Raw genomic sequence first — 12986 nt, forward strand, 5'->3', positions numbered from 1 at the left:
ACCCAGATGTGATCAGGACCCCAGTTCCCATGATCACATGCCCCTTCTTCCAGGGATTGTTAGGGGTGTCTACATAATAAACTCAATTCTTTGCCTAAATGTTAGATAACACAGGGGGAAAAAAAAAAACCCTTATACTCATTAACCCATTGCAATTTCTCCTAAAAATAGTGTCAGAGTGGGATCAATTCGGCCAATAACTCATGCCCAGGGACCCTGGTTAACAAGACATTATTAGTTGGGATGAAAGGTGAGACCAGTGAATTTCCGCATGACTAGTATGTCCCTAATGTCATGACCTCAACTTACTTATCTTTTATCCCCAGCATACAGATAAAGCCTGGTACTCAGTAGGAACCCAGTAATCATGTGTTTTATGAAAACAAACACCAGAAGTGAGTCCCTGGTCCTTATTTATAATCGCAGAGGGCATAGGCAAGTTAGGAATGCAGGCTTGTGACTACAGCAAGAGGGAAGACAAATATCCATCCCTTCAGCAGTTAATAAACGTTCCAGAGTGATTCATGATTTAAAAATACGCTGCAGTGTATACTATCTGTTGCATGGCCTTACCAAATACTTCATAGGTTCCATGTTGTTGAATGAATGGATGTTAAATGAATAAAATGCAGTGAGGCAGGTGAAACTACAATGGATATTGTTCTCAGCTGCTTCATGAGGAAACAATTACAGTAGACACTGAAGAGGTTAACTTGCCCTTTCCTGTTAAATCCCTGCTCCCTGGCCATACCTTCCCAGCATAATGGTGGATAATGAAGCCTTGGTTCCAGCTGTTGAAGTGCTCATGATTCCCGATCTGCATCTGAAGTTTCTGCAGCAGTGTCTGATCTGCCCCCTCGCCCACCGCATGCATCGTGGCACACACGTCATCCAGGATGCTCATGATCCCAGGAGGGTTCTGGTGGGCCCAAGAAGGCAAAGCCCCAGTTCAGTGGCTGCTCTCAAATATACAATGCTTATCCAGTCTTCAGAAAGGAAACAGCAACCTGGACTCAAGCTATCACCTTGAAAGTCAGTCTTTTTCTTTAAGCAAGAAGGCCTTTGACAATCCCAAATGGGCATCACATCTTAGATCTAACGATGCAGCAAAGCCCATCTTCCAAAAAAAATTGTTTAACTCCCTGTACTTCTATACAAAGTCACACACAGATTATTATCTGCTCACTGCTAATCATACTAAATTGATTCTAAAAACCCAAAAGAAAAACAGAATAATTTTCTTTGACCCTAACTCATCTGTTAATACTTGCTTTTACCCATATAGCCATGGTTTATACAGTTACATAATGTACACGTTCTACTAAGCATTACTTTTTTGTCCACATAGTACTCTTTTATAATCTATTCTCATGTTTTACATGACCTTCATACTTATTATCTTAATGGCTAAATTTCCCGGCTCCGATATGCTACAGTTTATTTAATGACAGAATTAACTACAGATATTTTTACAGTTGCTAGTTTTTGGGCCTTTATGAAAAAACAAAACAGTTTTGTAGAGATCTCTGCCTACGTCCCTCTTATTTTCTTTTGAATTTTGTCCTGTATTGTATAAATGGTCTAGAAGGCAGGGCCAATTTTGTGTCTCTTCATTTGCTATGCTGTCAGCGTAAGTCACAGTTGCCTTCTTTGGAATTTAGTAACAACTTCCACTTGTACGTGACATTTTACTCATATACACAGGTTCAGATTTACTGAAGAATAAAACCCTACTCCTGATTTTCACACGTACACATATACACAGAATTGATCTTACTATTAAAATTCTCTGCGAATCACAGTTGCCACTCAGCCTACCCTAAAGCAATGACACAGAGAACAAAAGCTTCCATGGTGTCCCACTGTGAGCAGTAAAGAGATACACCTGCCGGATACTCACGACTTTGTTCTCGATGAGGTCACACACAATTTTGTTATTAAAGTACTCGATGGGTGTCCATCTGATTCCCTCTTGAACATATTCTTCCTGAAAGAGAGAAAGCAGGATTCACATTAACACCCAGTAGATGGAGCTCGGCACGGATGGTTATCAAAGATGCAAAAAATCACTATAAAAGAAAAATTCAAATGCCCTTTGACAAAAACTTGGAACGTGAATTTCTTTTTTTTCCTCAGAGGGATTACAAAAGAATCATTTCACTGCCTGGTGATTTTTATACTTAGCTTGAATCCCATGAAATTGTTACCACACAATCATTTTTGACATATGCAAATGGAAATTTTTAATATGGCTTCATTTACAGGTCCAGGTATAGATAATCTCTTTGAATTCAACACAGAACAGCAGTAGAGATTAGCACCTAGACACATCAGAGGAATGCTCCTGCCTCAGGTCAGCTGCTTATTTGACTTGAGGAACACAGCCGCATTCTCCTGATTTTCCTTCTGCCTCAACAGTCTTGCTCGTTAGTGTCTTTCCAGATCTTAATATGATGGAGAGTCTCAGGGCTCAACCCTCTAGCCTCCTTGTTTTCTCAATCTTCCTTCTCTAGGCAATTTCACTCATCCCACACGACGCTTAAGTAGCACCTATAGGCTAAAGACCCTCAAATTTACTCCTCTAGTCTAGACCTCCCCACTCGGTTCCACACTCACACACATTCCTTACACTGCAATCTCCACTCAGATGTGTAACAGGCCTGCCTCTCAACCGTAACGGGTTCAGCAAAGTTTTGACTCCACATTTGCCATCTCCAAGTAGGTGCTCTCTTATCTTACCCTTCAAGAAACAGGCTCTGATATTCAAGGTAAGAATCAAACGTAAGAATCATCCTTGATCCCTCTTTCCTTCTTAGCTTATTGTTAATTATTTTGCGCAAGCCATGTTGTCTTGCTCTCCAGAATATGTGCTGCATCTGACCACCTCTCACCGTGTCACTGCCTCCCCTGCCACCATCGTTGTCTGCGCCCCCACCACTTCTTGCCCAGTCTTGAAACTGGTTTTTGATCGTCCAGTCCTCTTTGCCTTCCCTTGTCTCACCACTCTCTAAGTCTATCAGGCCAGAGTAACCTTTTCAAAAACACAAAACACTCAGACCGTGTCACTCTGCTCAAAATTCACTAGTGGTTTCCCATCACACTTACTGTGAAATGGGAAGTTTTTGCCATGCCCTACAAAGTTCCTATATGGTCCAGCCTCAGTTCCTACCACGCTCTGCCTTGATGGTTTAACTCTAGCTACTTTGAGGTGGTGGAAGGCTAGAATTCCAGGGCAGAGGTTTATGTGAAAAGCATTGGTCACTGGTGTTCCTAAGCAGAGGCATGAGCACTTTCATGAGCAAATGTCCCCAAAACAGTAAGGAAGGATTCTCCCCGAGAGCCTCCAGGAAGACTGTGGTCTTAGTGACGTTTTGATTTTGGACTCTGGCCTCGAGAACTGTGAATTTCTGTTGTTTTAAGCCACACAGTTTCTGATATATTGTTACAGACTCTAGGAACTGACAACAATATGGTAGGTGGAATAGAAAAGAATCTGCTCTAGACTTTCAAAAGAAACTGTAAGCAAGATATATTACCTCAAGTCAGAATTAAAATACCTGCTTTGTTAAAGATACATTTATTCTTAAGGAAGATTGAGTAGAACAAATCCGAGAAAACCAAGTTTTTCCTTAGGAACACAGTACATGCCATAGACACTGAGGTTGGAAACAGGTTTCCATTTACCACTTGGTCAATGAGTCAGAGTGTTGTAAAAGTAGCTAGTCTTAAGTCCAACTTCACACCATCATTTGCTTAAAAGGATAAAGACGCTATAGCAGATGGTATTTGCATCTAAATGGCATATGGTTTTTCCGCCTGACTTTATTAAGAACATTTCCTAATACAAGATTAAAACCCGATTCTATTACCCAAAGAGAGAAAGCAATACCTTTTAAACAAAAGAAATTAGAAATAGAACAAGCTGAAGGAAGAGGGACTGCTTACCTGTTCTGCCTTTAAGGTCAGCTCAATAAAAATCTGCTGTAATTTTTCATTAACAAAATTGATACAGAACTGTTCAAAGCCATTTTTCTGGAAAAAAAAAGTGACTTGCATGAATTATTTCTGCAAAACCATTCTGAAGTCATTCTTAGGTGATATAGTAAAAAGCCTCAACAGAAAGGTTAGTGGCACCAGAAGAAAGCAGCATAGTTTTTATTTAGGAGAAATTAATTTGGAAAAGGTACAGGAAGGACTTACAAAGGCAAAGATGAGCACAGTGGGTTTTTTGTTGTTGTTGTTGTTGCCTAGAATTATTCCTTTCAAGCCAGATGAAAAGCATCACCCTCCCTAGCTCCTAATTATTCAAAACCAGTCTTACCTGGAATATTTCAAAGCCATAGATGTCCAGCACACCGATGTCGTATTCCTCGCGTTCCTTCTCCATCGCTTTGTTGATGGACTAGGAGAAAGACCAGCCTGGTAACTAACTTTTCTTTTCTATTTACTTTTCTTTTGTATCAAAAATGGACATGCATAGCCAACAGGGTAGCAAGACTGTACACAGCAACTACTACTGCTTGCTGGAAGCAGAGGATGACAAGAAGACAGGTGACTAAGAAGTTTCAGTGCAAGGTGAAGGACTTTGGGAAACCACCAGGACCCCAAAAAACTAGTACGGTAGAAAAAAAAACGCGCTTCATGATGGCAGCCATTAATTTCGGCAGAGTTAGTTTTTCTGAGGAAGTCTTGAGAATTTGAAAGAGATCATCTTGGAAGATTGAAGTAAAACCTATTTTACATAAAGAACCAATATGAGAAGATACGTATATTTTCATTGACCCCATTCAGTGGTCATTTAGTGATCATCTAAGACAGTCTGCTAGGGATGTCAAGCGGAAGATCATCTCTGTTCCTTGGAGCTTATAAGGAAGGTGAGCCGACTATGGATAGTAATGCCAGTCATCATTATTAAAGTGATGATAACAAAAGCAGCTTAGCAGACTTGACCTTCACCTGTGCAAGGCTCTGCTAAGTGCTTTCCATGTCTTGTTTCATTTAATTCTCATAAGGCAGTGATAACATTATAATCCCTATCAAGGGCAGGGTCTGGGGGTCTGGGGTTCAGAATATGCCGCTCCCATCTGCGTTCTGGATCACTGTGAGAAGAAATGCGCAATTCAATGGAACGGACTTAATGAGGAGGGTAGGTGCAGGCTGGAGGAGGCTGCAGAGGGCTGCAGGGGAGGGAGGAACACAGGAGAAAAATTCCTGGAGGTGCTGAATACCTGGATGAATTCGGAAGTACCAGAAGACAGAGGAGTTTCCCAGGCAAAGAAAAATGGCACATCAAGTTTTGGGAGCTAATGGGTAATGAAACACAGTGCTTGGCCCCATGCCTGCAGCCAGTGCCAGTCAATGTCAGCTCTCAGGCAGACCTCTTACATGGGGCATCGATCCCCTTTTACCACACAAAAAATTGAGGGAAGACAGAAAGGCAACAAGGTGGGAAGTCTAGTGCTCGAAGGTACACTGAACAATGAGACAAGATATCTGGGGTCTGGCCCAGTTCTGCTCAACAGACTTGGGCAAATACGCTACTACTCAGTCCTAAGATTCTCTTGTCAGTAAAATGAGGGGTCTGGAGGACAAGTTAAAAGCATGACTAATGTTTAGTATGACTCTGATCTTCCCAAGCAATCTTACCCTTAAAACAGCCACGAGAAGTACACTGGATAATTATCCTGTCCTGCACTGGCCTCTTCCACCCTAACCACACGCAGCCATTCTTTAAGTCTTAGAGATGTTGCTGCCGGGACTCAAAGACAGACTTTCTGATCACATGGCCATGCTGTTGTCCCTTGACTAGGGTCCCCCTAGAGCTCTTTCTGATGCAGAAAAGGCAGTGGAGTGAACAGCTGGAGCGCTGCCAAATCACCTGGGTTTGATCCTAGGTTTTTCACTTAACAATAGTGTGACTCTAGATAAGTTCTTTAACCTCTCTGTGCCTCAGTTCGCTTATCTATAAAATAGAGATAATAATATTTAAGTCACAGGGTTGCTGGAAGAATGAAGTGGGTTATTTTTGTCTAAAATACTTAGAACAGTATCTGGCACATAGTAAGTGCTAAATTAGTATTTGCTATTATTATTCTACCATTTAAAGGCTACGGTGATTAACATAGACTGTCACTGGCAGTTCTGCTGGGAGACTTATTTTCAGCATCTACACGTGGTATACATATATAAATATGTATATACACGCATATGTATATATAAGTGTGTATATGACTATGCCATCACTTAAAAAGTCTAAGGTAGTTTTAAACACCCAGAATGTCTTTGATACTAGTCCCTTCAAATAATGGACCTGGTTCTCCCCTTCACTGTGGGCTGTACTTAGGGACTTGCTTCTAATGAATAGAATATGGCAGAGTATCAATATTTGAGGCCAAGATTAGGACATTAAAAGCTCTTTGGCTTCTTCGTTGCTCCGTCTCTCAGACCACTCACTCTGGGAAGAGCCAACTGCCATGTTATGATATTCAGACATCCTCAAAGCAACCCCGGCTAGCCAGGAACTGAGGCACTGGCCAGTAGCTCTGAGGGCAACATCTTGGGACCCGATCCCCCAACCCTAGTCAGGCCATGAGATGACTGTATTGGTGTCTTGACTGCAATCTCATCTCTGAGTCACAGTCACCAAGCTAAATCACTTGGAAATACCTGACCCACAGACACTTCAAGCCACTACGTTTTGGGTTAATTTGTCACATAGCACTAGATGATAAATGCAACATTTTAAACTTTTAGGCTCAAAAGTCTTAACAATGTCACTCACTAATCATCAGGGAAATGCAAATCAAAACCACAGGGAGATATCATCTCACACCAGTTAGAATGGTCACCTTCCAAAAGGCAAGAAATAACAAGTATTGGTGAGGATGTGGAGAAAAGGGAGCCCTCCTACACTGTTGGTGGGAATGGAAATCGGTGCAGCCACTGTGGAAAGCAGTATGGAGTTTATTCCTCAAAAAACTAAAAAGAGAAATACCATACAACCTAGTAATTGCACTTGTAGGAATTTACCCAAAGAAAACAAAATCTCTGATTCGAAAAGATATATGCACCTCTGTTTACTGCCGCATTATTTACAATAGCCAAGATATGGAAGCAGCCAATGTATCCATCAATAGATGAATGGATAAGATGTGATACATGTACACAACAGAATATTATTCGACCATAAGAAAGAAGGAAATCCTGCCATTTGCAACAAACTGGATGGACCTAGAGGGTAATATGCTCAGTGAAATAAGATGGGAGAAGAATGACAAATACCATATGATTTCACTTATATGTGGAATATGAAAGCAAAACAAAATGAGAAAAACAGCAGTAGACTCATAGACACTGAAAAGTGACTGGTGGTTACTGTGGTAGAGGGGTTGGGGTGGGTGGGTAGGGAGGGTGCAGAGGATAAAGAGGCACAGATTCTCCAACAATGTAAGTTGGTCATGGGGAGGGAAGTGCAGCATGGAGAATACAGTCAATGGCTCTGGAACATATTTCTGGGTTGACAGATAGCATCTATACTTGTTGGAGTGAGGATTTAACAATGCAGATGACTGTTGAAATCATTATGTTGTATACTTGAAGCCAGTGTAATATCATTTACCAACTATACTTAAATAAAAAATAAAACAATTAATTTTTTAAAAAAGGTCAAGAAAGATTCATGACCAGGGTCTCCTCTTTTTCTGGCTTTACTAAATATTTTGTCCACAAGAAGCTGTTACCATATTAGTGTCTTGATGGACAATTCTAGAAGTAAACGTGGGATTCAGTGACCCCAGGGTGAGAGGCTAATAGTGGAAGAGTAAGGTATTGGTTATAAGGAATAAGCCAAAGCATGAAAACAAAGTCCTTCATAGTTTGACTCCTGATAGCTAAAATATGAAGCATCACCAATGTCAACCTGTGTGTCTACTTACATCTACCAAGAAATCAAAGACCCGGGCATGCAGGGCCTTGGCCAGAGCGTCCCTGGTGTAACAGGCCTGCTCCACATTGAGGGTCACGTGGATGGACTCCGACTTGCCTCCCCACTTGCTATCCATCTGCCGGCTTGTTAGCTTTTCTTTCAACCGGTCTTGGTTTATCCCCAGGAGATAAGCAGGAAAAGCCAAAACTATAGAAAACAAAATAGAAGATTGTCTTTCAGAATTTAACAATTCATCTCACAACATGTGCAGGCACTTGTGTGTGTGTCTACGCATGTGTGCACACACAGGGCACCATCATTAGCCACTAAGAACTCTCACTCTTGGGAAGACTGCTTATCAGCAATCCCCCACACAGCCATGCATTTTCCTAGTTCCAATTGTTCTGTTACATGAGTCAATTCCTATGATGACTGAGATTTCCAATAATACAAATCAGTGATCCAAGAAAGACGGCAAACCAATCCCCCCATTCTGAGATCACAGCTGCTGCCTAAAATGGACATCTCTCCAAGTCTGCAGCAAGACAGCCCAGGAGGAACTAAATCAAGAAACATTTCTTTGGCTCCAAATATTATTTCCTTCCTTTTTGGTATTTTCATAGCATCATTCTCAAAGAGCTTGAGAGAGAACCTGGTATCATTGACCTAATAATTACAACCAATTCCATACTTGTTGAGTGCTAACCACGTGTAGGGTTCCTAAAGAGAGAAAAGGACACAAAATACTTAAGAAATCTTGAAGACACTCTAAATAAGGCGAACATAGTTTACTAAACAAAGAGGCCTACTGAAAGCACAGACAGACAATCCAGTCCCGGAGGAATTTAGAACAGGAAGAGACTGCTGCTTGCTGGGGTAGCTGAGGAAGGCGTGGGGAATTTGGGTGGGGCCTAGGAGGAGGAACACACTTAATGCAGATGCAGTAGAACAGGGGAGAGGGCAGTAGGGCGTGCAGGGTGCCGCGGTTAAGGTAGAGCGAGTGCCCAGCATTGGCTACCCCTGAACGGTAAGGTAGATGATGGATTCCAGTGGTGGAGTCCTTGAGGGGGATGAGCTATTTGAGCTGGAGTCAAAGAGAAGGGAGCACCAAGACTTCTCTGGGGGTGTGGAGTGAAACAGAGCATCTGTGTTACTGAGGACTGCACTCCCGTCCCATCCTGAGGACATGTAGTGGCACTGTTTGTGGTCTTCACATAGAAAACCTGAGGCTCAGCAGTTTGTTTCAGGCCATGAACTTGCCCAGTGGAGGGCTACTGATATAAATGGATTTTCTTGACTTCTGGTCAAAACATTCTAATCTGAATAAATGGCACCATTCCTGGGCCATGAAAGAACGCTCAGATTTTTTCCAATATGACTGGAAAATTTTTATGGACACAAGTCAAAATTCTAAACTTGGATATGAATTTTCTTTTTCAGCATAAAGCTTTACCAAAATTCTCTGATAAAAGGATTTTGTTAAAGACCTTATGACAATGCTCAGCAAGCCTCCCAATAAAGGATCATCTGTTTGAATTTCACAGATGGTGTTAGAATGAACGGGCTGACATTTCTCAGCATATACCTTCCAAGGAGACTGAGTCAGTGAATGCATTTTGAAAAAGTGTAATGCCAGAATAAAGTACTTATTATTTATGTGTATTCCACAGAAATGCTTTGACTAGTAGAAGGGCTTCCTTTTACGAAGGGCATGCGACAAAATCAAATGCATTAATTTGTCAACGACCATTTCCTTTAGTTTTAATTTTAACACATATGCTTAGGAATTTGAAATTGTCTTCTACTAAGGCAAAACTTACCTCTGCACAGAGCAAAGACATAAGACCCTTGTAAATCAGATAGGACACATGTAAGGTTGTTGGGAGAATCAAGGACATTTACCAAAGTGTTTAATCTGTAGGAAACCTTCACTAAGCGGAAGCTAACATGTTGGCGATTATCACTGTTGCCAGGCAGATAGTGAGGTACATGCATATCTCACTTGGTACAAAGAACGTCATTATCAGTGGTTTATAGTAAATTCACCGGGCCCCTCACTGTTCTGCATGGTAACTGCACAGTGAATAATTTGATACAATGAAAAATTAGCCTCAACTTGTGTGATTTGCAAGTATGGGTTTCTCCAAAGCCCCTAACCATATTAAAATAGGGACATGGTTAAAATATTTGGTATAAACGTTTATGCCATTATCTTTACGGCCATAGCTGAAGAAATAAACAATGCGGGCTAATCCTCGGTCTCTGAGACAAAACAGGCAGGTGAGACTGAAAAAGAAACACGTCACACTTCCATGTCTGGTCGCTCTTCTGCAGAAGAGGGCACAAGGGAAGGACCACAGGCACTTGAAAGACAAGGCGTGGGAACTGGCTAAGGTTCAGGTTCAGAGCCACATGCTTAGGGAACCAGCTAAGAAGTCTAGAGAGGAAGTCTAGTACTTGCTTTGAAAAAAGTCCACGCCATGTTTTTCAAGTATAAGCTTTTACGGCCTTGTATTTTCTCCAGTGGCTGCCCTGGTGCTGTAATGATAGGGCCGCTCATGTCGCCTTCCTTCAGGCTGTGAATTTCCATGAGGGTTGTGAGTGTGCCTGGGTCAGAGTGGCGATGGCAAGCAAGCTTGGAGGCTGTGGGGAGGCACTGATCAATTTTAAAATGCTGTGTAACTCTGCTATACATACCTAACAAAACACTAACCTGCTGAAAGTAATGTTTCAGTACATTTTGATAAGGAAGACAGATTTCTATTATTACATTAAAGTGTAAAAGCAAACTTGGGTTTAACTTTTCTGTTTACATCTGCAGTGTAGAGAAGACAGGGAAACTGAAAAAGATGTAGCAAAAAAATTCCACCTTACAAGTTTAGAAGGAATGGCAAGGTAAATGTGGCTTCTCTGTCTTTGATGCTGAGGTTCTGTGTTTTCTAATCCATTCCTAACAGGGTAAAGGAGGGGGCATTGTGGCTTATACTTCCAACTGGTATTTACAGAGTATTTTTTTACTTCAGCAAAATTCTTAGGTTAATTTGTACTTAACATCTTTTGGGCAAGACTTGTTCACAATATGTGCCTACCTTGAGGTTTGTTCTGACTTCTCACCAGTGTAAAGATTTGATTCAGGAAAATCTATAGCTCCACGAGTCTAAGGTCAGGTAACAACAAAATTTGTTACTAACTGCTATTTTGCTTCAATAGGCCAGTTGTGATGGGAATCGTACCATCTTACCATTTTTTTTCCATAATAGCTAGAGAAAGTCTGCTTTCTTCCATTATAAAAACATGGGCTAACATTTCTCTCTACAAATATATTCCACAGGTATATTCAAACATGAGAAAGATGACACAAATCAGGTCATTCATTTTAGTTGTGTTCATTCAGTACCTTGATGGCAGAAAATCCAAAACCACCTAATGTCCATCAACAAATGTTTGGTTCAATAAATTAAGGTATAGCCAAGCAAGAGAATGGGATGGTATGCAGCTATAACAAGGATAAAGTTCCTTAATTAACTGATATAGAATAATCTTCAAGATGCATTTGTTAAGTGAAAAAGGTCCTGTAGCACATCATGTTATACATTCCCAGTAACTCATAAAAGTGAGAAAACAAGAATGGATGTGTGTAGTTTCTCTGGAACACGTACCCCCTGAAAGGAATACAAGAGACTGGAAACCGTGGTTCTCTTTGGGGAGGGAACAAGTTGACTGACAAAGGAAAGTTCGGAGAACTTGGGCAGTGTATATTTCTAGACTTTATGTACACTGTGTGTATTTATTGTTTTCCACCCCCCTGCCCTGCCTGGTAAACATCATTATTTTTCTTTTTATCAGACAGACATCAGAAGTTAGCGGAACCATGTTAAGCTATTATCAACTGAACAGAACACAAATCAGCAGAAAGAGGACACACTTCTCTGTTAGACCTTAGGTTTGAAGCATAGCCTTTCCAGATCTCCACCACTCCCCACCTCCGGTCAGGGGATTTCACAGGCAGTTGCCACCCGTGGGCCTTACCCAGGTGCCTGAGGAGTCTGCTTCCCCCAGACATTGATGTGCAATGAGCCACTGTTTGGCTTGAGCACATGGAGGGATGCCTGCTGTGTCGAGTCATGACTCTGTTCTCAGGAAATACTGCCGGCATAAAGAGGCAGTAAGGGACTGCACTATCCAAGCAGGCAAAAGAAATCCAGTCTGCTTTTACAGAAACCACCAAGAAACCCAAACTGTCAATGTTAAAAGGCCAAGTTTTAATGGCTCTCCCAATTACATATGTGCATTTGTTAAATGTGAAGGGTAATGTACATATCGTCTAGAAACAACTAACAATAACAACTCTATTTCTAGACTTTATGTACACTGTGTGTATTTATTGTTTTCCACCCCCCCTGCCCTGCCTGGTAAACATCATTATTTTTCTTTTTATCAGACAGACATCAGAAGTTAGCGGAACTTCCCTCTTTTATCATAAAAGAAAACAAAAATATAAGAAAGAGCCTTATTTGGAATGGAAATAGCCTCACTGCATTGTCAGCAATGAGTGGGATACTATTTATTACTAAGTGTCTAAATTTATCATCCTTGAAGAATGCTGAGAAAGGCAGAAATGCCTTCCTGGGTGGTTAAAGGATGTGTGGGTTCTTAGAGCAGCTTGGAAGGCCGCCTGATGCCTAAGCTAGCCACACGCCACAGTGGCTGTGGTACACTGCAGCAGCCATACCCATCGTGCCTCTCTGCAGGGAGGACCTGATTTCTTTTCAAAGAGTGAAAATGATCACTCAGGTCTTTCAGCTCCGAGAGGCGACCATAAAGGTGATCATCAGCATTATCAACACACTAGTCAATGTCCGCTTCTCCTGTTTTCAGAAATCCAGTCTAGTCCAACCCATGGCGCAAAGTGAGTCTTTGATCTGCCCACATCCTGTCTCTTGCTCTTCAGGACCTTTAGGTGGATGAAGACCCTAAAGATCAGTTACAGAAGACGTTTTTATTAGGAAACACACCTCTTGAATTATTTAGCTATTACTCTCATCTCCATTAAAGTATCACT

General features: G+C 41.4%; 1 protein-coding gene across 4 annotated transcripts in view; it reads right to left on the minus strand.

Moving 5' to 3' along the window:
• Positions 1-12986, minus strand: part of MYO1E (myosin IE) — a 200610-nt gene that overhangs the window by 55110 nt on the left and 132514 nt on the right. For all 4 annotated transcript variants that reach the window (XM_037004271.2, XM_073211921.1, XM_073211920.1 and 1 more), the window contains 5 exons: positions 7935-8131; positions 4322-4402; positions 3946-4032; positions 1901-1987; positions 752-919 (listed from right to left, as the gene is read on the minus strand). In XM_037004271.2, the coding sequence (XP_036860166.1) occupies positions 752-919; positions 1901-1987; positions 3946-4032; positions 4322-4402; positions 7935-8131 (620 nt within the window). The remainder of the gene's footprint in view (positions 1-751; positions 920-1900; positions 1988-3945; positions 4033-4321; positions 4403-7934; positions 8132-12986) is intronic.

The sequence above is a fragment of the Manis javanica genome, chromosome 8 (assembly GCF_040802235.1).
Source record: "Manis javanica isolate MJ-LG chromosome 8, MJ_LKY, whole genome shotgun sequence".
Lineage (NCBI taxonomy): Eukaryota > Metazoa > Chordata > Mammalia > Pholidota > Manidae > Manis > Manis javanica.